Source organism: Lytechinus pictus, chromosome 11, assembly GCF_037042905.1.
Source record: "Lytechinus pictus isolate F3 Inbred chromosome 11, Lp3.0, whole genome shotgun sequence".
Lineage (NCBI taxonomy): Eukaryota > Metazoa > Echinodermata > Echinoidea > Temnopleuroida > Toxopneustidae > Lytechinus > Lytechinus pictus.
In genome coordinates, this window is record NC_087255.1 from 25191736 (window position 1) to 25219008 (window position 27273).

The 27273-nt window shown below is 35.6% G+C and overlaps 1 protein-coding gene across 1 annotated transcript; it reads left to right on the forward strand.

The window, feature by feature from the left end:
* The first annotated feature begins 1133 nt into the window (after positions 1-1133).
* On the forward strand, positions 1134-12219 carry LOC129272019 (uncharacterized). Its single transcript, XM_064106643.1, has 3 exons — positions 1134-1266; positions 2295-2373; positions 8563-12219. Exons 1-3 carry the CDS (start codon positions 1137-1139, stop codon positions 9635-9637), a joined length of 1284 nt encoding a protein of 427 aa, XP_063962713.1. The 5' UTR covers positions 1134-1136; the 3' UTR covers positions 9638-12219.
* The last annotated feature ends 15054 nt before the right edge of the window (positions 12220-27273 follow it).

Below are 27273 nucleotides of genomic sequence, written 5' to 3' on the forward strand. Positions count from 1 at the left end.
CTATTATGACGTAGATGGATCAGAGCTGTAGCAAGAATTTCGGGTTTGAGCCAGATGATGAATGCAATTTCTGATGGCGAATCAACATAGACTATATAATATAACAGATATTGCCTGGTCTATCGTTTTAATAAATAACATTTCAACTCCCCTCCGAAGCTATATTTAATATAACTCCGTCTGGGAGAGGAAATGTTATATTCAAACTCTAGATAAGCAATATCTGTATAATATTCACATTCTCGACAACAGTTTATCCAGTTCAGCGTTGTTGAGATCTTCATAATTAACGTTGATGATAGTGCAGTATTCTGGGAGAGGAAATGTTATATTCAAACTCTAGATAAGCAATATCTGTATAATATTCACATTCGCGACAACAGTTTATCCAGTTCAGCGTTGTTGAGATCTTCATAATTAACGTTGATGATAGTGCAGTATTCTGGGAGAGGAAATGTTATATTCAAACTCTAGATAAGCAATATCTGTATAATATTCACATTCGCGACAACAGTTTATCCAGTTCAGCGTTGTTGAGATCTTCATAATTAACGTTGATGATAGTGCAGTATTCGTTGAAAATTGCCAACCCATACTTGATCTGTTTTTTCGTATTCTCCGAATCTGTCGAGGCAATAAAATCCTCCAAATCCCCATCTTCAACGAGATTGAATCTCGGCTCGTCACTGGGCGCAGCCATTGTTGTTTATGTTTACATGCACAGCTGATCGACGACCTTTCACCGCGGCGCGGCGGCCGCGCAAGCTCAGTACCAAAATTAAGCGATCGATCGACGAATATCGATAGCAAAATATCCAGTTTTGCGAAATGATGACGTCAGACCTCGGTATATCCAAAAATATATCGAGGTCTGACGTCACGCAACATCATAGTTGAAATATATTCGGTCACATGATGCTACTTGAACCAATCACTATACAGGATTTACTCTATGTAGGATATAATGCAGTATATTCCCTGAGGTGACGTCAAAACCTAGAATATAACAAATGCGATCCTCGCAGCTATGGTCACGTGATGGCGTATTGACCTATCACTGATTCGAATCTACATAACCTATGTAATATATGAATATATGTAATATTTCATTATCCTTTCATTTGACAGACTCCTACATGGCACGAAGCACGATGGATCAATCTAATGCTGCCGATAATTGCCGATTGATAAGAGGTCACCTATCCCAGAGAGAGATACTGGTCATTCTTTCAGTTGCTTCAATAATCGTCATCTATTCCATTTCCGGTAAATTCAAAGCTCACTTTTTGAACTTTTTCGTCCATTATTATCATTATTATCGTCATCATTATTATCATTGGGAGCATGTGCCGAGCTGTGAGAAGTTATATACCGTTGTCTAATTTAAAATATTAGTGAGGCTGACTATAACTGACATACATGTTTGTCACTGCTGAAAATGATCTGAGCTTTCTTTTTCAAGGAGTGATACACAGCAAGTGGAAAATTATTTTCATGTCAGCATTGTGCATCAATTTAAAGGTAAAGTCCACCCCAGAAAATGCTGATTAGAATAAATAGAGAAAAATCAAACTAGCACAGTGCTGAAAATTTCATCAAAATCGGACGTAAAAAAAGAAAGTTACGAAATTTTTAAGTTTCACTTATTTTTTTACAAAACAGTGGTATGCACAATTCAGTGTCAAGCAATTGAGACAGTCGATGGTGTCCCTTCCTCACTATTTTTTTTTTTTTTTTTTTTTATTGTTTTTTTTTACAGATTTGACAATAAGGACCAACTTGCTTAAACCATTTAGTATTAAACAATGCTAATTCCACATGTTCAGGGATTAATTAATTCAGGAATTAATCATTGTTTCACTTGACATTTAGGAGAAAATTAAAATATTTCATATAATAAAATACAAAAAAAATAGTGAGTGGATGACGTCATTAGTCTCCTCATTCGCATACCGATCACGATGTGCATATAACCGTTTTGTGAAATTAAGCGAAACTTTAACATGTCGTAACTTTCCTATTTTGCATCCGATTTTGATGAAATTTTCAGTGTTATGCTTGTTGGATATTTTCTTTTCATTCACATCACATTTTTGTTGGTGTGTAAATAAACCTGACTGTGGGTTGCAGGGGCTTTCAAAAAACGGACAAAATATACAACAAGGCTAATGCGCTCGCTCTTTGCGAACGTACCTGCCATTAACTTTGACTACTTCCCCTAATATGCACACTATTTTCAGGTTTCAGAAATATATTTTTCTAATCTAAATATTATAAACAATCACTTTAATCAGGTACTTGGATGCAGAGCAGGAACGAAATGTATTCTCCTGACCCTGTAGCTACCTGGTATAACAATGAAAACAATAGAGGGTAAGTCAAGAGTATGGGTGTGTGTGTTTGTGTCACGTGAGAGACAGATAGTCAGGATGATCGGTGCAAAATATAGCAAGAATTGTTCAGATTATGGTACAAGCGTGAAATATGGCTGACAGGTGGAGTAATTGGTGCTCAACATTTTTAGCTGGGGGTGCCAACCTGATCTCTTCTTGTATAGCAACAGTTGCTAGGTAACTTATTAACCTTAGCAACCATCAATGGTGTGTTATCTAAATTTTAAAACTATATTTTGACTTCTAAGCGCCAATTTCACAATCACATATCAAGTATCATTTCAACCATGTATAGCAACAGTTGCTAAGCAACGTATTTTCTAAAGAAACTATTGATAATATCCCTGAATACAAAACATCTGGACATAATATTTTAATGAGAATATAGTTATAACATTGGTCAAAGTATGAAACTTGGAATTTAGAAAATATCTCATGAGTTCAGGTGCAGTCCAAAAAATTATCTGCATAATAATTGTATATAGGTAACAAACCTAATTTCGGTGCACTTAATTTCCTTATTTTTCTTCATACTTTTTACTCATACATGACACAGCTAACACACAGAAAAAAAATCATTAGTGGGTCATTAAATGTGCTTACTATTAAACAATTATATAGGATCTCTCCTGTTATGAAAATGATCACAGTGTATTGTAGTCACTTAATGTAGTGTATGTAGCATGGGACACTGGGAAATACACTGAACTTTGAGTAATGCCCACACACATTTTTATATTATTAACTGACTTCAAAAGCATGTACAGTAGACCTGAAACAGCCCCAGTCATCATTGACTGCATGTTCCCTATGTAGCATTGAAGCATGGACAGCAGACATGAAACAGCCCCGAGCATCGTTGAATGTACGTGCACTAATTGTGAATTTATAACGAAGCAGTACATTTTGGTGATTATACAACACAATCTTTTGAGAGAAATGAAAATCTCTGTAGGCCTTATTGACACTAATTTCTAACACCGCATCCTACAAATCATGAAGATGAAGCAGTAGACTGCAATACATTGTACCAGATCATCAAAAAGTATGGTTGGAAAGTAGAAAGCAGTGTAAAGGTGTTGGTTTATCTTCAAACCTGCTTGAGATTACTTTTTTAATTGCCCATTATATTTCAGCATCTATAGTTTACTTAAGATTGAGAAGCAATTGCCACTGCATGTATCTTTTTTATTTGATAATAATGCTGGGCAGTAGAGTCATTTGCATAATTTACAGGTATTTTACAATAATTTCTAGATGAAGATGAATAATGTACAACTGTACATTTTCCAATAGCTTGGGACTTCAGGTACGATTGTAGCGAATGAATCGAACGTACATTTGATATGTCGCACATGCCTTCTAAAATTCGGTCATATATTTTGTCAAAAAAATTAAGTTAAGACTGTCTTGGTTAATCATTAGTAGGGGAAAGCAAAGCCACTGTAAAGCATGCATTATGCTCGACAAAGGATATTAGAGGCAATAGAGGAATACATAAAGAAAGTTACAGTCATCGTCCTATTCAATGTAAAGATGAATTTTTCATCAATCAAAAGTGTAAGAAACATTTCTTCCCATAAGGACATTATATTGCAAGACAAAATGATAGTGCCATCAGCAGAATCAAACATGCCAAGAAGTATTGGAGGCATATGGAAGGAAGAAGCAAATAACTTAATGCTACTGTTCTGTGGCCGAGTATGGATCACGTCCAGCCATGGCAACCTGATATTACAAGTGCCTGACATGTATGTGACAAAGTCAGCTTCGCATAGTCCTGCAAGATATTAAAAGTCATGATAGATCTTCAAGCTGCATGATCCCAGTCAAAAAGCTGCAATCGGAACTGAAAGGTTAAAATCAACTTCTGCAAGAGCTTTCAAGTCTTGATAGATCACGGAGCTGCAGGCCCCAGGCCAACACGCCTGAAACAGAACTGACCGGCCCAAATCAACTCTTGCGAAATCTTTGACGTGATGATAAATCCTGGAGCTGCAGGACTGATCCAGGTCAAAACACCTGGAAACAGAACAGACAGATCCAAATCAACTTCTACATGATTGAGTCGTCATAGATCAATCATAAAGCTGAATGATCCAGGCCAATATGCCTCGAAATTGAAGTGACTGGTCTAAATCAACTCTGGCAAGATCTTTCGCCTCATGATAGATCCCGGAGCTGCGCAGGATTGATCCAAGAGACGGAACTGACAGGTCAAAATCAACTCCTGCACGTAGCATTAGGTCCGGGAACAGCATGGAGAACTAATATGATCTTAATCGCTGATGTGGTTTATGGTACACCATGTGGAGTGTGAAACAGTGGATAGAAGAAGAATAAAAGAAATGGATAGGCGAGAAAGTGGAGATTTGAGAGTAGAGTATTCTTTTCTTGAATGTAGTCCTGAAAAGGACTGTAAACCAGAGGAGATTGATGAGTTGAAAAACAGCTTGAGTAGTAGGGTGCGCATGGATGAGGAGATGCTGGCTTGAGTCGGCGAGCAGAGATGATGAGTAGAAGCAGTAGAGAGACTCGACGTTTCGGGAAGGTTGACTGTCCGTCTTCAGGAGTGAGTGCTTGAAGTGACTTCAAACAACATCTAATATGATCTTCATTGCAGGCTACGGAAGGGAGGGGTAAAACCAAGGCCTTTCAAGCGACCGACTACTGTTAGCAAGGGATAAAATGGTATCCATGCAGGCACTCATTTGGAAATTACATTCTAGCGAGATTTTTGTGTTTGAAATGATTTTAAACTTAGTTGACTGAATAAATTCTTGGCGGTCATTCTTTCACCTCTCCAAGATCAGAGATGTTTAGGTTGTAAGAGCCCATGACTTTCTAGTGAGCTCTTCTGCAAAAGTGACCTCTCGTTAAATGTTTATTTTGTGGATTTCTTTCCAAGAGCATTTGTAGGTATACAGAATATTAAAAGAGATTAATAGGGTCCCCTTGGAAAATAGATAGCCACAAATTTCCAGCATGTCAACAGTTTCTAGACTTTTAATTCTCGATGATACAAATGTCGATCAATGTTCTACCTTTATTGTCACTCGCTCAGATAAGTAATCATGAGGTATATTATCATTCAATGATAAGTATGTAGCTATATAGTAGTAACAAACATTAACAAATTACCGTTTACTAAAGACGCCAAATAATTTAATCAATGATTGATCTTTTACATAATTATGTTTAGGTTAATCCCTAATAATTATGGTTCGAAAAGGAGAAAGATTGGTTTTAACGTGAGTTTTCTAACATGCAACAAGTATTACTATGCTAATGATGGAACCCATAGACACCGGGTTTTTTTTTATTAAAAAACATATCATGCGGTAGTTTAATTTGTGCAAGGTTTTATGTTTTTAAGCATCTACTAGTATTAGTACCTCTTAATCACATTAATCATGTTACCATATACGGCCTTTAACAATCGGTTGCAGAAAACATGTTACTTATCATGGGCGGGTATACATGGTATACATGTTCCTGGGTTGTTGTGATTAATGTATTCGTGTTTAAATAAAAAAGATGTGGTGGCTCATAGAAATTATAATCATAAAAACACAAATATAAGTATTGTTTACTGAGGAAAAATGTTACCTAGCAACCGTTGCTTTGCTGCTCATTGGGTCTACCTATGGAAACATTCACCACATAATTAATCTATGGGCCAAAATTAATTTCTGAGCACTTCTGAGTATATTATAATTATCTAAACTATGATAAGCAATTGTTGCTGTCGAAAAAGGTCCATTAGCAACCGTTGCTATGAATAAATGGATCAAAACTTATGTGATACAAAGAAATATGCTTTAGACTAAAATTTATGTGACATATTGCTTGTGAAACTGTTCCTCAAGCCCAATTAAGCTCAGTTACTATAAGGTAAATACCTACATGTAGTAACCGTTGCTATATTTGGAAAACTCACGTTGGCACCCCTTGCTAAAAATGATTAGAATAACTTACTCTACCTTTGTGCCAATTTTCATGCTTGTACCATTTTCTGAACATTTTTCTTTCAATAATCACCTAGACTAGGATAGAGGTACTATAGTGGGTGTGTATTATGTGTGGGTAACAAGTTGGGTAAGGTGCATTTAAATAATGCAATTTTTTTGTGACGAACTTTACTTGCCAAAAGCACTCTTATGCACATGCGTAACAAACATATATTAATACATTAATCCATTTATACAATCAAACTCGATGCGGGACCAGATACATATGCAATATTATTGCATGCATATGATACGGTTGTATAAATGAAAAGACGAAGTAAATAAAAACAAGCCTAAGAGAGACCAAATCAAATTAGAATTTTGACCATTGGGCTTCATCATGAGATGAAATTTTTATGTAATCAAGTGTATCATAATATAGTTACGAGGTGCGCAAAGTACAAAGCGTTAACGTTAAAACGCGAAGTCCCTTCTTCTCTTTATCTGCATCTACTTTCTCTTGTTCTTCCATTTCCTAGTTTCCCTTTCTTTCTCTTCCCCTGTTTCATTGTTTTTTCTTTTACTCCATTCTCTCGATGGTCTTTTTACTTTTATTTTGTCTTGCGTACTTTTTTTCTTTGTTTCTTTCATTTCCACTTACTCTCTAGTTCTTACTTGCCTCTCTTTTTAATTTCTCTTCCATTCTCTTCCCCTCTTCGTTTTCTTTTTATGCATTGTCGTTTGTCTCATGTGCGTTTGATTAGGTCCCCCAAAGGGTCCCCCTCTCCTTTTCGCTCTTCTCATCTCTTTATTTATGTCCTTTATGACCGACCCGCTGCGCTTCACATTTTAACTGTTAGCGCGTTGCCTTTTTCACTTTGCGCATTGCGTATTTATGATGCTTTTGATTTGATAATTTCATCATTTCCTGCAGGGGCGGAAATCTCTCCCAAAAGATAGGGGGACAAGGGGCTTGAAAATTTGACAATTTTGAAAAGGTTTGAAAAGGTTATTACCCTAAATTTAAGGTCATTTTGACGAAAATAAATTTGACAAGCAAAAAAAAAAAGGTTATCATCCCAAAAGTAAGGTCATCTGGTCCTAAAATACATGTTTTATTTCGATTTTGAATGATGTAGTTCTTACCATCATAAAAGACCACAAATAGTAGGGGGAACACGTCCCCCCTGTCCCCCCTGGGATTTCCGCCCATGATTTCCTGATGAAGCCCTGTGAGCGAAAATTTGAATTATGTTGCCTTTCTTACGGTCGTTTTATCTACTTCGTCTTTTCATAGCAATGTGCCCACCGGGATTGCATTTGAAATGAAAATAAACTTAAAGGGATCGTTTAACTTTGTGAGCAGCTGATTAAAAAAATTCTCAAACTGAGACAAAACATGTGTATGAGTGCATGTATTTGTCCTAAAAAACCCTGAAACAAACCACAATATAGAATGAAAAACTCTAATTTAGATACAAGTAGCAATTTATTAGCTTGATTTTGAGAACCGTCTAGTAGACAGGTTAAGCTTATGACCAGTTTACTCCAATTCAAAAAGTCCGTTGGCTATTTTGACTGCCTTCTGTTGTGTGTATCTCCTATTTACACACACACGCTATTAGCTGCACTGAACATTCAGTGTATACCTAGTACACACTGTATGTAGGCCATGCTGTGTCCATCTAGAGTTCGTGTGTTGTGGTGCACAGGTTCACTGTATACACATAGTCATTGAAACCAACTCCCAATTATTTTCAAACTTTGGTTTACATCTTTAAGGTTTTAAAATTGATCCTGTGGATATAATACTTTGAAACTTTTGGGATGGTATTTTTACACTATAAGCCTAATGTTAAGCCCATTTTCAAGAACCAAAATGTGAATTTTTTAAATTAGAACAAAGTGAAATGATCACTTTAAGCGATTAAAGACACTATAGAGGGACTCTAATATCCGACTAAATTAATTGATTTTTTTCCCTATGATTCATTAATAGCTGATGAATTTATTAGATCAACGTGCGCCAAACTCAAGACAGCAAACGTGAAGTGGAGTGTGAGAAAAAGAGAGAGAAAGATAATTGATTTTGAAAAATAAAATATATGTATCATATAGGTATGTATACGTACGTGAGTTTAGGCATTTCGAAAATAACATTTTTTAATTCAATTTTAGTGAAGTTATAATTTTTCTCTCTTCATTTTATTTTCATCAAGAACGAATGACTTCCAAGTCAGAATATTGGAAAATACCAGGACACTAAACCAACTCATGGACGACAAAAGTGCCAGTCTAACTTTTTCTCTTCTGACCAATGCCACGCAACATAGAAAAGGCTTGCCCAACTATTACATTCATGGGACCAGTCTTGGACTGGGAGAAGATTATTCGAAATGCAACATTGCCTTCGTACACCTGCATAAGGCAGGAGGAACGACCACTAAATCTGTATTAAGTAAGATTTCTACTAAAGCAGGAATGCCTCGAGTAAAACTCGTCAAGGACACTTGTACCGAAGTCTTCGCCCGTTACATCAAAGAGGGGCGGACATCCAAACCTACACTTTTCATGGGAGGTTTTAGCTTTGGCATATGTGATGTTCTAAAGGGTAGACCATGTACATACATGGCGGTTCTTCGTAATCCGTATGACAGGATTGTATCAGCTTACTATTTCTGTTATAAGATTCATCCTACCCTGTGTGGACCGGTGAAACCCAAAGACGTTTCCATCACTACTTGGGCGATCCATCAAGGAAGTCACTTCTTCAATCAACTTCTCATGCTCCCGGACACATGTAAGAGGGATTCCAGATCTGATGAGTACGTCAAGCGCTATCAAAACCATACCAGAGATATTATCCCGTACATAAAAAAACACGAAGACGCATGCTGGTTCCAACAAAAGGCTCTACACAAAGAAACATTAACGAAAGACCAACGTCGTGCACTTCTACACTACATTCTTGAAAACCTAGAGAACTGGTTCGGGGTAATAGGACTTTTAGAGGAATATCAGTTATCCCTCGAACTTTTTGGAGAAGCTTTCAAAAGGAATTTCACGGCTGCATATTCAGTCCCGAAAAATACTGGACAAGTTAGAAAAAACGTGGATAACACGTCTATTAAACAGATGAAACAAGATTTACTTAATAGTGCTGAAGTAAGAGAAGCGTTATATGAAGATATCTTGATTTACGAGAAGGCTGTTGACATCATGGAACGTCAAAAAGAAGAATATTTTCGAATGAAGAATAGAAGACAAAAGTTAGGCTATGAAATTCTCCATTAAAGATATAGGGTTATAGATAAGGAGCTTTGGATATTAACTGAATCTTGAAGATTTATATCCATATACCTATCAAAAACACATTAAATCAGTTCCATGTTATTGATCATGTAGATTCGCTGCTCAAGCGACAAAGGGCCACCACCAGCCGCAGGCCCCGACCCTGCCATTATCAACCATAACCGATGTAAACATCGTCCTCACAGAAATATGAAAAGAACATAGAGAGTGAAAGGCGTACCAATATCCATGTCTTCCTTATCTTTCAGTTACTTTTAAAAGCAGGATTTACAATGACATGAATGAGGAAATTTCGCTCGTTAAGTCTAATCTTGAAAATTTTGATCACTTAATTCATGTGCCAACCAAATATGTATCCAATGTTGATCGCGAAGCTGGACAAACTCTATTTAACTTTTTTTATAAAAGGATAGTGATGCAAAGATTATCGCTTAATTTCACAAAACAGTTATATACACATCCTGGTTGGTATATGCAAATGAGGAGAGTGATGACGTTATCCACTCACTGTTTCTTTTGTATTTTATTGTATGAAATATTCTAATTTTCTCCTCATTGTCAAGTGAAACAACAATTAATTCCTGGAATTAGTATTGTTTAATACTATATGGTTCAGTCAAGTTAGTCCATATTTTCAAATCTGTAAAAAGTGAAATATTTTATAATTCAAACAATAAAAACAAAAAGAAATAGTGAGTGATAGACATCATCGACTGTCCCATTTGCATGTCACCAAGTTGTGCACATAACTGTTTTGTGCAAAATAAGCAAAACTTTAAAATGTCATAACTTTCTTATTTTACATCCGATTTTGATGAAATTTTCAGCATTATCGATTATGCTAGTTTGATTTTTCTCTGTTTATTCAAATAAACATTTTTCTGTGGTGGACTTGACCTTTATCATAATTGAATCACAATTCATGCAAACAAAAATTTAAAAGTTTATTGCAAACGTAAACTAAGAATCAATATGTATATAACATGTATATCTTCAATAATTTATAATTACAAGGGAATAGTATTTTTAAAAAATAAAATCTTCGAGAAATCTCTCTGAATATAGTTATAAAACACAAATATACTTACTTGTATAATCTACAGTATTAATACTATTCAAGTTGAAGATGATATTTTTTCCAAGTACATTAGCAGGACCATTATTCTAAATTTTAGTTTATTCAAAGTAGCTAGAAGTTTTCTACCCCCTCTTTTTCCTTGGTGAGATGTAGGATTAGCTGATAAGTGTAGGTTCTTGACTGTATTCCGAACACAATCTGAAGCCATAACTATGAACTCGAAGTTCATGAAGTTCAGAAGGCGTATATTATATTTAAGGTTTTCGTCATCTGGGCCAGGCGCGTAGCCAGGGGGTCGGTGAGAGCCGCCCCCCCCCCGGCCCCCCCCCCCCCCAAAAAAAAAAAAAAAAAAAAAAAAAAACGCCCCCAATAAGAAAAAAAAAGAAGAGGAAAAGGAGAAAAAGAAAAAGCGACATGAGAAAAGGGAAGAAAGGTATAGCTTTGTAGTTTTTCCTTCTTCTTTGTTGTCACAAGAATAAAAAACCTAAACAAAACGTTAATCTTCTCTAGCTCTTCGTACAAAATTTTGCTTGCGCGCTCCGCGCGGGAAAAGTATCAAAATCGTCTATCCTTATTGTTTCCCACGCCTTTTTTCTACTCCGTTTTTCCACTTCCCGGCTGTGGGAATCGTATAAGAAATTATGAACTATACATGGGCGTAAAGAGTATGTTATGAAAGTTTTTCTTTATTATTATTATTGCATTGACAAAAAATGTCGGCTCTTCTGTCACTTCCCGGCTCCCCAAATGATATTTCTTTCGCTTTTCAGAAAGTAATTTTTGGCAAAGTATATCTACTCAAAGAGGGAGGCATTTAATTCGTACCGTGCTATATGCAAAAGTATGTACGATATGAAACTTTATTCTATATCGCTGCACATCCATCTCCTGTCTTGTTTTGTGCCATTTATTTAAAGTTTTGATATCACTGAAGTTTCTTAATCAAACAAAAGGAAGCGCTTAATATGAGCAAAATTACACAATTTTTTTTTCTTCCAAAATAAATCACAAAAGCATGGCAAAGGAAAATTAAGTTCCTCATCTAGCTTGCATCATCCCTTTCACATTTTGAGCTCGTTTTTCTTCTTAATCGAGTTATAGTCTAAGTAATGTCAAAATTACAACAGGTTAAAGTTTCAGAGAAATTTCTAAAATTCAAAGCTTGAACGCCTGTCACACATTTTGTACAGTTGGTTTTTAGTATTGTAGATAATGTAGGGTATTATAAAGTATAATACTTGTTTTATATTAGGCAGATTATTGTTTGCTTCAGGTATTGCAAATTATTTAACTGGTGGATGTGTATTTTTTTACCATATTCCTGTACTTGTTGTAGTAATGTATGTTTGATGTTTTATACTAGCAGTATGACCCCATTGGAAATAAGCCTTTCGGCTTTCATGGGCTATCCTGTCAAGGTATTCTTAAATTTCATTGCAATCACCTGTGATATTCTTGACGAATAAAATCAATCAATTAATCAATATTTCCTTCCTGCATACTCGTCTCCTTCTCTGTTTTGCATGCGACTTAAGTTAACTTGAGTTAACGAAATTTAAATCAAATCTGATGTGACCAAGGTAGGCATTTATACCACATTTTATACCACTGTGCTCGATTTTTATAAATCGTTTTAGCTTCCGCGCTTCTCGCGGTAAGAGGAATTATTTTGAATTCCTAAATCTTTTCCCATTTTGGGGGCACTAATAATTTCTTTCGAAAACATTTCTCTTTTAATTACAGCAAGTCAATTGAATTTGAGTTAATAAGGGTACTCGAGACGCAGGAAACGTCGTTTTCTTTTGATTTGAATTTGATGAGACATCAAAATCTTCGCGCTTTGCGTGAATAAATATTTCCTCCGTGCATTTTATATACCCGCCTTTTGTTTTGCGACTTGAGTTAACTTGAGTTAATGAAATCTAAATCAAATCTGATGTGACCAAGGTAGGCGTCTTATACCATTTCTGTTCTCAATTTTCATAAAAACGTTTTAGCTTCCGAGCTTCGCGCGGTAAGAGGAATTATTTATAAATTCTTCAATCTTGCATGTATTTCAAATCTACAAGCTCATATCTATTTTGAAAACAAGCAATTCAATTGAATTCGAGTTGATAAGGGTACTAGAGACGCAAGAGACGCCTTCTTTTTATTTGAATTTGATGATATATAAAAAAAAAAAAAAACTACTTAGCGTTCCGCTAAGTCGCTAAGTCCAGAGGTGATGTCTCCTTGCTAAGTCTTGGCACACTTCGCGTGCACTTACCGCCCCCTCCAAAATTAAATCCTGGCTACGCGGTTCATCTGGGCCTAAATTGGGGTTAATATCCCCACATACAAGGAGTTCTATCTGGAAGGATGCACAGCTATTTGGATAATAGGATACATGGTAGTTATGGTGGTGCAGTTGTTTGGTGCAGTTCATAAAACCAGGGTACTCATTGAATGTTAAGTAACCATTAGATCATGGAGCTATTACTTTGATTAGATGTACACGCATAAACTATAGTACATAGTGCTACAAAGGTTACAAGGAGCTTGGACATGATTACAATGGCCTCTAAGCTCTGCTCACTGCACACTTCTATTCAATAAGGATTAAGCAGACAATTAAAGTTCCAAAGAAGATCCAGTGCAATCTATTTTTATCTGGGTTACTGGTTCACCAAAGTTCAGTGTTAAGAGAGTAAATGTACATGTAAGAATATGGTGTATTGCTTACTCTCATGAACTTGTTCCAGTTGATGAAGGAAACATGTGAACCGTAAAAATCCGTTATAAATGTCACAAACACTAGTCCTCCAAAGTCAGAACATCACAATGCACAAACTGGTTTCCAAATTGCAACGTGAAGATCTTGCATACTCATAAAATTCATAAAGATTCACTAAAAATCAGGAGATCCTAAAAAGCACTGGTCTGCCTACTGTCAGGCGCCCTCTATGCTGTACTTACGAGAAGAGTGTACTTACTGTACTTACGAGAAGAGTGCCCAAGCGACAAGTTCTCCCTCGAGTCTTATTTGATTTTGGTTAGACCCCTTGTTAATATAGGTGTACATTTCCCGTTTGTCAGGGCAACGAACAAAATGCTAGTTCGTAACATTATCAACACCAAGGTATTTTGATCGTTCACAGGCCCAACACGGTTGTTTTTACTTATTATTCTGGGGCCCATTTCATAAAGAGTTGCTATCATAGCAAGTTGCTATGATAGCAACTCTGGTAGAATAGCAGCTTTTACTTGCTATGCTAGCAACTTTGCATTTCATAAAAGCACATTCGCTGGAAAGTCAGCTTGACTTTCCAGCGAATTATTTGAATAGTCATGTACGAGGCTGATTAGGGGGAAATCCCCTTTCTCTCCAGTTTTTTGTTTTCAATTCAAGTCATAAGTTTAGGTAGAAATTACTGGCGGATCCGGGGGGGGGGTGCACAGCAGGGACCTGGGAAGCGGGGGTGCTGGGGGTGCTGCGTGTATTATTTTCCATAGGCAGCACCCCCACGAAATCAGGTTTCCTTTCAGTTTGTATTTTTTATATATGTTATAATGTACATTATTATCACATCCGACAATCGGAAATCATTTACATACAGTATAGTCTTTCACATATCCAATAACATCCCTTCTATAACGCGAGTCAATCAAGCTCCGGCACTCCGATACAGACGTGGTCGCGCGCGGTGATAATCATAGTTTACGCACTGCTTGATAGCATAGCAGGGAGGGACATATGGGATATGGGTGTGGTTGGACTTGAAACTTCCAGGTTTTATGTCGAATCTAGTGTACGCGCGCCCGCGACCGCCCGTGTTTTGAATAAACAATTACAAGTCAGACAAAAGAAATCAAATTTCACAGTCTTTTTCGCCCTGCCCTATGGCCCTGGGAAGCGGGGGTGCTGGGGGTGAAGCACCCCCAAAATTTCGGGGTGCTACATGTGTTATTTTTCATAGGCAGCACCTCCTGGAAATCTAGTGGTAGGTTGATAAATGACAGAAATGTAATGAAAATGAACGACGTTTTGTAACCCCCCCCCCCCCCCCGCCACTTCAGAATTTTCCGACACAGTACTTAAAATAGTGTTTTAATTCACCCTTTTTCAGATCGGAATATCAAATATTTTCTGCTCGCGCTTCGCGCTCGCATTATTGATTTTTATAATAAAAAATGTATTAACAATGCCCATGCAGATACTAGGTCTAACTTTAAACACGCGCACGCATGTTTATTCAGATACGCAGCTTGTTTTGGGGCTACTCCGGGCTGAAAATATTTATATCAAATACAATTTTATGAAAATCTGATAACAAATAGTTAAGTTATTTAATTCTAAAGTTTAGCAATATTTTATGATAATAGTGATATGCATGTCGTCATGAATATTAAATAGGTGGGTTGACGTGGGCGGAAATCTGTCCCCAAAGGTAGGGGGACCAGGGCCTGGAAAATTTGACAAGCAAATAAAAAGTGATTACCCTAAATGTAAGGTCATTTTAACCCTTACAAAATTTGACAAGCCCCCCCCCCCCCCCCAAAAAAAAAAAAAAGGTTTTCACCCAAAATGTAAGGTCATTTAGTCCAAAAGGTATTATTTCGATTGTGAAGTGATGTATTTTTCTCCATGAAGTACCAAAAATAGTAGGGGAGACATTTGATATTGTGTCCCCCTACTATTTTTTGGTAGGGGGGACACGTCCCCCTGTCCCCTCTCGGATTTCCGCCCATGTGGGTTGAAGATGTCACATCCCCACTATCCTGTTTCTTATGTTATTACATGGAATCAAAATTGTTTCATTTATTCATACCAGTGTGAATGATATGTCTTCCTTATAATGAAATAAGTTGCAGCAAATAATATCTACATGTAATAGACTAAATCAGTTGTCAATTCAACTGTTTTTAGTTATTGAAGGGAAAATATTGAATAAATCTAATTTTATATAATAAAGTACAAAAGAAAAAGTGGGGATATGACATCATCAGTATGCTCATTGAATAATAATGAAGACATGCTTAAAACTGTTTCACCGGAATAATGCTAATCTTTAAAATGCAATAACTTTGATATTCCTTGTCGGATTTTGATCAAATCTTTATTCTTATGTTCGTCTGATTTTTCTTTATCTGTTCAAACCATATTACATTCAGTGTGGAGTTTCAGATCAGAATAATTATCAAAAATTTTCTGCTCGCGCTTCGCACTCACATTATTAATGTAAGAATGTATCCAATTACCCAACATTTTCTTGATTTACAAAACATGAATAGAATGTCCCGATTATAGATCTGAAATATCAATTTTGTTTCCGCTCGCGCTTGGCGCTCGCATCAATTGTATAGTTATAAACTTATCCTGTTTATGATTAGAAAAGTGCTTAAGATGTCCCGTTTTTAGGTCTGAAATCTCTTTTTTATTTCCGCTCGCGCTTCGCGCTAGCATCAATTGTATAGTTATATACCTATCCTTTTTATTATTAGAAAAGTGCTTAAGATGTCCTGTTCTTAGGTCTGAAATCTCTTTTTTATTTCCGCTCGCGCTTCCCGCTTGCATTAATTGTATAGTTATATACCTATCCTATTCATGATTAGAAAAGTGCTTAGAATGTCCAGTATTTAGGTCGGAATGTCAAAATTTTCAGCTCGCGCTTTGCGCTCGCATTATTTAATTGTTGATATTATGTATCGTCTTAATGGGTTACTGCAAACAGTCCTTATAACACTTCATTTTCGATCAGACCAGAGCGTATATAAAAAATATCATTTGTTACATCTTGTTCAGGACCACAAACATTGCTCAAAATGTTCAATTTTCAGGACAAAATACATGAAATTTCCTCCAAAAAAATAGCTCGCGCTTCACGCTCGAGTTATCTAATTATATATCTATGTTCTTTTATAAGAAGAAAGCTAAGAAGTGACGGTCATATATATGTATGTATACATAATATATATATATATATATATATATATATATATATATATATATATGTGTGTATGTGGTGCCCTTAGAGGTGTATGTGTGTGTGTGTGTAATTATGGAAAACTCAATTGTGTCCCCTACCCCCCCCCCCCACCTTTGAGGAGAGATTTCAGCACCCCCACTGAAAAAATCGTTCCCAGGTCCCTGGTGCACAGCCGGCCCGTGCCCCCCCCCCCCCCCACCTTTGAGAAGCAAAATTAGAAGAAACAAAATTGAAAGAGAATATATTTTTTTTTGTTTATTAATTTTTTGGGAGCGAAATTGTTATTTAGCAGCTGCAAACAGGGTCTGCAGTATAAGACTAGCCTTTGAAGCAGAGTGATGGCTCTATGGTGATGCCTGGCTTGCAATTCTCGAAGAGAGTAAGAAGAAAATACTAATTTTTCCTGGGATGGCATAGCATTGTTCTCCATTGTGTAAGTTTTCAAAAAAATTATGTAATTTAGCCCTATGCCAGGGAAAAAATTATTTTTTTTAGAAGTGAAAATGTATCATTATTGCCGGTCGAAATTTCACCTTCAACAAAGTTTCTACTGTACAATTTTCATCCCAGTCCCACACTTGACTATTTGTGTCGGTAATGCAAGGTTGTATCAACAACAAGGCAGGCGCAGGCCACTGCTGGTGCAGTGCTGTTAAAAATCACCCTGAAGCAAGTAAATTTGTAGGCTCTAATTATGCATGAAGCATCGAAAATGACCTTAAAAGATTATTTTTGTTCATAATGGAAATATTTTTAAATTATCGGTTTCAACGGCGAATAACCATTCAGTATTAATGGATTCAACAATGGCCACAACTTTTATTTTGAGAAAGTCAGAAACAGAAAAAAAAAAAGATTTTATCATTTTTTATGGCCTAGGACTTTTTAAATTTAGGCCTTAAATTAAACACTTCCACATAATAGATCTACCTTCCTCTATTTTTTCCTACAAGAAAAAAAAATCCTCTCCATTTGTTTTTTTTTTCTGAAGTCTGTCTATAAGTATAACCTGCCTTTTTTTTCCTTGGCCTGCCCTGGGATAAACTGAAAAATTCAGTGTTTCGGAGGAATTTTTAAACATTTTTTTTTGGCAGGTCGGGCAAAAAAAAAAGAAACTGCATTTCTACTAGAAAGCATTACCTTAATGTATTCTTTATTAGCATTATTACCACAGAAATTGCTCTTAATATCCGTTCTCTTGTAAGAGCCCTTTGGCCTTGGGCATGCCTGAGCACAACATACGCCATTCTTAACAATGAAAAACCCTTTCAGTGTCAACTTGACGCTCCCCTATGACCAGCGTCAAATATTTAACCCTATTTGACGCTCCAGTAACCCTATTTGACGCTCCAGTAACCATACTTGACGCTCCGGTAAAAAGTTGACGCTCCTGCTGGAGCGTCAACTTTTTATGAAATGCGCTGCCGCGTCAAATATTAAATTTGACGCTGCAAGTGAAAATTTGACGCTGTTTTGGGACTTGACGCTGACGCTGCACCTTTATGAAATGGGCCCCTGATCATGTTTGGCACGAGTGATGACATAGATCTAAAATTTCATGATGGAGAGAACACCTATAGAGAAACAAGGGATGGTAGTTCAAGTTACAGATAAAGCGAATATCTAAAAAAAAAAATATGATTGACTTGCTTTTTCGCAAACACTTCACGGACACTATTATCAGATATCCTGATTGGGACACCCTAAAAAATCGTAGCTTGCGTCTTGCGATAAAGACGCCGAAAAATCGTTGCCAGCAAAAAAATATGCGGACGGAATCTCCGCAAAACACGGATATTTTCAGCGGGCAAAAACGTTTTTTTACGTCCGGGCGGACGGAAATGCTTGGACAGATGGACGACTTCAGGTTTGTTTGTCCGTCTTGGCATTTCCGGGCGTTTTCATCGCCCGGGCATGAAAACCTGCTACACCCGCACCGCATGCGAGAGGATGCACGTACAGCTCCCCAACTCCCTTTATAACTAGGAGCCGCTCCATGTAATAGCTCTATGCTCCATGCATGGCTAGCGCATACACAGCGCTACACCTGTCCAGCCGGCAGCCGTAGACCCCTTTGGTAGACCCTGTTTTTCACTCCGCGCGGTATATCACGGGCGTAAATCCTGGGGGATGGGGATACATCCCCCACTTTTCAATATAAAAAAAATAATCATCAAATGATTAATATTGCTGTTACTGTGTGAATTCATCGTTAAGTGCTACCAAAGTGCTTAAATTGGCCTACTTTTTCAATAAAAAATTGCAAAATTTCTCGCGCGGTCGCTCCGCTCCCGCGCTCAATTCTTACAAGAATTTGGTCGTGACAAATCACTACGTTTAGCTTATATAGCAAAGGTTATATCCACTGCATCACGGGAGTTTAGTTATAATCATGGGTGGCGATCACGGGGGGATGGGGGGAATATATCCCCCCCCCCCAATATTTCAAGTGGGGGGATGACCTGTATTATCATCCCCCTAATAATTTAGGGTAGAAAATTATAATAATGATGATGAAAAAATGAAAAATTTGATCATGATGATTATAGTGATGATAGTATGTCATCAATCAGTTTGTTTCCCTCGCAATTTGTAAATATTGTTATTAAAGGTCAAGTCCACCTCAGAAAAATGATGATTTGAATCAATAGAGAAAAATCAGACAAGCACAATGCTGAAAATTTCATCAAAATCGGATGTAAAATAAGAAAGTTATGACATTTCAAAGTTTCGCTTATTTTTAACAAAATAGTTATATGAACGAGCCAGTTACATCCAAATAAGAGAGTCGATGATGTCACTCACTCACCATTTATTTTGTTTTTTATAGTTTGAATTATACAATATTTCAATTTTTACAAATTTGCTGATTAGGACCTACTTGCCTGAAGCACAAAATGTTAAAATAATGGAATTCCACGTGTTCAGGGAGGAATGAAACTTCATTTCACATGACAATGATGAGAAAATAAAAATATTTCATATTATAAAATACAAAAGAAATAGTGAGTGATGTCATCAGTTCCCTCATTTGCATACCGACCGAGATATGCATATAACTGTTTTGTGAAATGAAGCGAAACTTTAAAATGTCATAACTTTCTTATTTTACATCCGATTTTGATGAAATTGTCAGTGTTATGCGTGTTGAATTTTTCTCTTTTTATTCAAATCAGGTTTTTGTTGGAATGGACTTGTCCTTTAAATAAAAACAAACATTCTTTTGCAGGACTTTTAAACAGATGGGTGGAGGTTCAAGATGAATAAGAATGAAATGTTTATGTATATGATATTTTTTAACACATGACATAAAAGGACCCCGACGAAAAAAACTTTTGTTGATAAGAGTGTTCCGTCCCACCAGTGGTGAATAACTCTGCGAGGAATTTGCAATGAGGTCTGACATGAGTCGAAAGATTTTCGGACATTATTGAGACTACCTGAAATAGATGTTCTATTTCACCCTTTTTCTTATTCATTCCCAGAAAATTCAAAGAAAAAGTAAAATACCTTTGCGTTTCTATAGAGTATAGGCTAAGCACTTATTTATTTGCCTGGTTATACACACTTTACCGATGTATGTCATGGTAGTACTGTTATACAGTGCGTCCCAGAAAAAACGAAACCGAGATTTAGCGATGATTTATCGTAACTTAATCATAAATAAAATAGACAAATGACCTACCAATGTAAAGCTTAGAATCTCCTCTTTCATCTGGTATTACTTAGATTATTCCTCATTCACGCATGATTGAGCAAAAACAATTCGAAGAAAGGATGCCAAAAACTCATTTGGCGGGGGGTATCTGAATTTCAAAAAGAAAATCACATGACTAAAAAGTTCAATATCTTATCTTTTCTTTGATACCTAAATCACAGAAAATGGTCAAGTAGTAAAAAATTTATGATCCCTCGAAACAATGCTTGTATTTCCATAATTTCATTAAATAAACGTGTTTCCCCTGGTTTCCCACTGAAGCTATCGCACGGTAACAAAAAACTTAATGCATGGCTGATCGTCAACAAAACGGAGTGTCGAGTGAGTTTGAACGCTAGCCCGTAAAGCCTCTTCATTTTATGAAATTATTGAAATTCAAGTCTTTTTTCAAATAACCAGAACTTTGTTATTTCTTGACCATTTTCTGTGATTGAGGTATCAAATTAAAGAGCAGATATTGACCATTTTAAAAATGTGGTTTTCTTTTTAAAACCCAGATACGGCCCGCCAAGTGACTTTTTGGTATCCCCTTTTCAAATTGTTTTTGCTCACTCATGCGTGAATGAGAAATAATCTAAGCTTTAAAATGGTAGGTCATTTGTCTATTGTATTTGCGATTAAGTTATGATAAATCATCGATAAATCTCGGTTTCGTTTTTTGTGGGACGCACTGTATATTAAGTTCGACATTCAGTAAACCTTTGAAAAAGAAAATATACCAAAAGGAAGATGTGCACAAAACGAAAGTTACCCCTACTTGTATATCCAAATACCTTGACTTGAACGATAAGTTTTGGTCAATAATACTTTGCAGGAGAGCATTGATGTCCTCATTACCTATCTATGTGGAAATGAGGTGCCTAAAATAGTTAAGAAAGAGTGAGCACATATCAAATGCAAAAATTTCACTTTTAAAAAGTCATAATGGTCGATTGGTGATCAGTAGCTCATATGTATGGTGCTTTTGTTGTATGCGGTTGGATGTAATTAATATTAAACATTTTATCATGTGACCCCATCAGATACCTCTCATGAAAATATTGAGGTTCAGTGAGCTCAATATAATATGATCAATTTTTTACAATTTTTTGATAAGTGAAATCAATTAATGGTTTCAGAAAGAATAATGATTCATTTCTATCTAAAGCGTATCTTCGGATATGAACATTTGCATTCTATATGAGCACACTCATGTGGTACGTAAATTTCATTTTAAATATATTAGCTGATATTACACTCTGATGGTTCAAGAAAATGTTGGAGAAATATCATAACATGAAAGTTGAGTTTTGATTGTTTTTATGTTTGTTTTTGTTTCATGCACTTATAAAGCATTTAAAACATGTTAAAATCCAGGGCTAAAATCGTCTAAGGAATGACGGTAAGCCCGATGGCGCACGATAAGCCACACACTTTTTAATTTGTGCTAGTCTTAATTTGTCCGAATCTGCATTTTATCATCATGCATTAAGAAGAAAAAAAATATGCCAGTCGGGTTAGATTTAAGAGAGAAGTTGTATCATGCTCAATAAACAAATCACTTTGTACATGGTCCAGACAATTTTTGTCATTTTTTTCTTTCGTATGAGTTTAGAATAGGCTTACTTGTAACTCAAATTAAATTTTCAAAAAAATTATATAAGTACAGTACACTGCAATATATGAAGGAATTTCCAAGAATTTCCAAGAACACCATGCATATCAACCACTCCCAAGTGTCCTAACTTGTGATTTTAGTGCATTAGTAGAGCGGATAAGCCGAACAATTGTGCAAATTATGACTAAAGCATGAAACTTTCACAAGTATTCGTATATGCCATAAGTTTTATTATAAAGATGGGAGGTAAATTTATAAATGCCATTTTCGGCCGTTGCCATGGCAACGGATTAATTTCTCCAAAATAACATACATTCCCATGTAAATGGTAAATAAATATGATATAGATGACAAAAATGATAATTTTCAGGCTCCCAATTGAATATATATGAAATTTAGAAATATTTAAGATCACCAAGATAGTTCCAATTGGTCCATTGCCATGGCAACGGCTTGTTTTTCCCCATAAATATAAAAATTTTAATTAAAAAACGTTGTAGAATATGATTTATCTTTAATTTCCCGGAATTTTACAGTGCGAAACAAATATATTTTGGTTGCTAAATGTGCAAATTACATCTCGAGCCATTGCCATGGTAACCAAATAACTTATAATTTAAAAAAATAGCATGGTTGACAAAGACAATGGACAGATGGAAAATACAATCGGAATTGACTTAATCTTTATGCTTTGAACAAAAATACAGAAAGTGTTCTGCAGGAGTTCTTTATAAAGATAAAAATTATGTTGCCTTGGTAATGCTTGAATTAAATTTAAAAAGAAACAATGTTGCAAAGGGTCCGTTGCCATGGCAACAGCTTATTTCTCTCTAGAAAGGTAAAAATATTGATAAAAATGTATATTACATGTATGATCATCATTCCATTTTCGCTAATTTTAAGGTACTAATCGAGATATGTTTGTGACAAATTTATAAGAAATAATATCTTAAGCCATTGCCATGGTAACCAGATAACATCTGATTTAAAAAACAACAACAACATGGGTGACATGATTATGGACAAATGAAAAATACAATTAAAATTAGCTTAATGTACATGCATAAGGTTTGAACTACTCAATTAATTTAGGGGAAAATAATACAGTCAGTGTTCTGCAGGAGTTCTTGATAAAGATGAAAATTATGTTGCCTTGGTAATACTTGAATTCAACGGTAAATATCAATGCTCCAAATGGCCTGTTGCCATAGCAACGGCTCATTTACCCAAGAAAAGTACCAGTTTTGATTAAAAAAAGACTGTAAAAACTTATTTTTCTTGCATTTCTCCTAATCTTAGTGTGCTAAACATAGATATGTTTGATGCAAAATGTATGAATAACATCTGAAGCTATTGCCATGGCAACCAAATAATATCTAATTTACAACAAAAATATATTATTTTGGATGACAAGATTATGGAAAGGTGGAAAATACAATACAAATAACTCAATATGCGAAAGGTTTGGCCAGTCATTTAATTTTGAACAAAAATTCGGTAAGTGTTCTGCATGAGTTCATTAGAATAATAAAATGATGTTGCCTTGGTATTACTTGAATTTAACGATAAATATCAATGTTCCAAATGGCCTGTTGCCATAGCAACGGATCATTTAATACCAGTTTTGATTAAAAAAAGGACCGTAGAATCTGATTTTTCTTGCATTTCCCCTAATCTTAGTGTGCTAAACATAGATATGTTTGATTCAAAATGTATAAAGAACATCTGAAGCTATTGCCATGGCAACCAAATAATATTTAATTTACACAAAAACAATTGGATGACAAGATTATGGACAGGTGGAAAATACAATTACAAATAACTCAACATGCAAAAGGTTTGGCCAGTCAGTTAATTTTAAACAAAAATTTCAGGAAGTGTTCTGCATGAGTTCATTAGAATGATAAAATGATTTTGCCTTGGTAATACTTGAATTCAACAATAAATATCAATGTTCCAAATGGCCTGTTGCCATAGCAACGAATCATTTAATACCAGTTTTGATTAAAAAAAGACGGTAGAATATGATTTTTCTTGCATTTTCCCTAATCTTAGTTTGCTAAACATAGATATGTTTGATGCAAAATGTATAAAGAACATCAGAAGCTATTGCCATGGCGACCAAATAATATATAATTTACAAAAAAAAACAATAATTTGGATGACAAGATTATGGACAGGTGGAAAATACAATTACAAATAACTCAATATGCGAAAGGTTTGGCCAGTCATTTAATTTTGAACAAAAATTTGAGTAAGTGTTCTGCATGAGTTCACTAGAATAATAAAATGATGTTGCCTTGGTAATACTTGAATTCATTGATAAATATTAGTGTTTCAAATGTCCTGATGCCATGGCAACAGCTCATTCCCTCCCCCCCCCCCCAGAAAAGTATCAGCTTTGATAAACAAAAACATTGTAATATCTGATTTTTCTTTCATTTCCCCTAATTTTAGGGTGCCAAGCATATATATGATTGCTGTTAATAAATAAATAAATAACATCTTCAGCCAATGCCATGGCAACCAATTAAGATATATTTCTTTTAAACAAAGAAAAACACAGTTGAAATGATAATGGACGAGTGGAATGTAAAGTAAAGATTTACTTAATTTACATAAGGTTTGACCAGTCATTAAGTTTTGAACAAAAATTACAGTAAGTGTCCCGCATGGGTTCATTAGCATGATAAAAACTGATGTTGCCTTGGTAATGCTGAATCTAATATCAATGTTGCAAATGTGTGTTCTGTTGCCATGGCAACTGATCATTTTATTCCCCAGAAAATACCATCTTTGATGAAAAAAATACCTTGTAGAATCTTACTTTTCATTCATTTCCACTAAGTTTAGGGTGCCAAACATACACGTACATGTTTGTTGTTAAATGTATCAATAACAATAAATAAATAATAATGGCTGACAAGATAATGGACAGGCGGAAAATACAATAAAATTAACTTACTATGCATAAGGTTTGACCTACTCTTTTAATTTTGAACAAAAGTTACTATAAGTGTTATGCGTGATTTCATTAGGATGTTGATTTGGTCATACTTGAGCATAATGATAAATATCAATGTTGCCAATGGCCCCAGTAAAGTACAAATTTTGATAAAAATATGTTTATTTTATTTCCTTTTCCCTTATTTGAGGGTGCTGAACAAAAATATGCTGAATGATAAGCACCATCTTATTTCATTATACATGGCATCGAAATAAGACCTACAAAATCATATCAGACTTTTTAGGGCTCAAATATATTCCAGAAACTCTAATTTCGATGCTGGACAATTTCGTTCAAAGTATTCGCGGGCGGCCATTATGAAGAAAGCGTCTTGGGGTGACTTGTGCTTTAAAGCCGTTCATCATATCAATATATAAGGGGATTATAGGGGTTGATAAATCAAAATCTTAAGTCTATTTGAGGAGTTGACATGGTCTTGAACTCCTTATCAAAGTAAATACAGTAAATCAACTTTTGCATGGAAATCATTAAAATTATGCCTTGTCTAACTGTTTTAGCATAATACTTGGCTTGAAATTTGATGACAAAGCTTTATCAAGCATCGTTTGCCAGGGTACGCCTTTCAATTCCTGCACATAAATATCAGAAAATTATTACTTTTTGAAAATTCCCATCATTTCTTGAAAATTCCTGAAAATTAAAAAAATTCCCACAAAATTCCCGTTTATTCCCATGGAAAGTTTTCATCCAGAAAATTCCCTGGATTTTCGAAAGTTTTGCTCTCTCGCTAGGCTCGCTGACAGCTTTTTAAAATTAATTTTGCTCGATACGTCATATTTGGCCCCCTCAAAATTACACTACTGATTTTGAAAGGTTGAAAAAGAATTTAAGCACTCCAGGGTAACAGGAAAATCCAAGATGGTGCCCTCACTGGCTGCCGTGGGCTAAAAATCCACAATTCCTCCATAATGATAAAATGGCTTTAATTTAGTTTCTATTCATCAAGTAGTAAGACGATTTGGTTATCAGTCTGTCTTCCAAATACATGTATGGAAAATTTCCTCGTTCGCATTTGGATATTAACTGTAGTTCAGTATTTCATAACAAAAAAAATTCATTAAAATTTTAGCCGTTGAAAACAAAAATAGTTAAAAGCCTTTAACTGGATTATGTACACAGTTACATAGCCCTATATAGGTGTGAGGGCGTCCCCAAAATATTTCATATTTTCGGGTAAATATTATTGCTTCCACCCATCCCCCCCCCCCCCCCCCTCTCACCTCACTTTAACCAGTGAGCAAATTAGTTTACATAGAACAAAACTCGACTATTTAATCCCTATTGGCTCTTTTTATAGTTCTTGTTCACATTTTTCAAGAGTTTACGTTATTGATAATACCCTTATCATAATTTCAAACGACTGAAGAAACTTGTCAAGGCTCACTGCACCGCCGCAATTTTTCCCATAATAGCACTCCTGAAAGACGATTTGGTTATCAGTCTGTCTTCCAACTACATGTATGGAAAATTTCCTCGTTCGCATTTGGATATTAACTGTAGTTTAGTATTTCATAACATAAAAAATTCATTAAAATTTTAGCCGTTGAAAACAAAAATAGTTAAAAGCCTTTTACTGGATTATGTACACAGTTACATAACCCTATATAGGTGTGAGGGCGTCCCCAAAATATTTCATATTTTCGGGTAAATATTATTGCTTCCACCCATCCCCCCCCCCCCCCCTCTCACCTCACTTTAACCAGTGAGCAAATTAGTTTACATAGAACAAAACTCGACTATTTAATCCCTATTGGCTCTTTTTATAGTTCTTGTTCACATTTTCAAGAGTTTACGTTATTGATAATACCCTTATCATAATTTCAAACGACTGAAGAAACTTGTCAAGGCTCACTGCACCGCCGCAATTTTTCCCATAATAGCACTCCTGAAAGACGATTTGGTTATCAGTCTGTCTTCCAACTACATGTATGGAAAATTTGCTCGTTTGCATCTGGATATTAACTGTAGTTCAGTATTTCATAACATAAAAAATTCATTAAAATTTTAGCCGTTGAAAACAAAAATAGTTAAAAGCCTTTAACTGGATCATGTACACAGTTACATAGCCCTATATAGGTGTGAGGGCGTCCCCAAAATATTTCATATTTTCGGGTAAATATTATTGCTTCCACCCATCCCCCCCCGCTCAGACCGGATTTACGCCATTGCGGTGTACATGTAGTTCCCAAGACCCCGTACTTTACCTTTTAGTCAGTGACCCCATTTCAGAG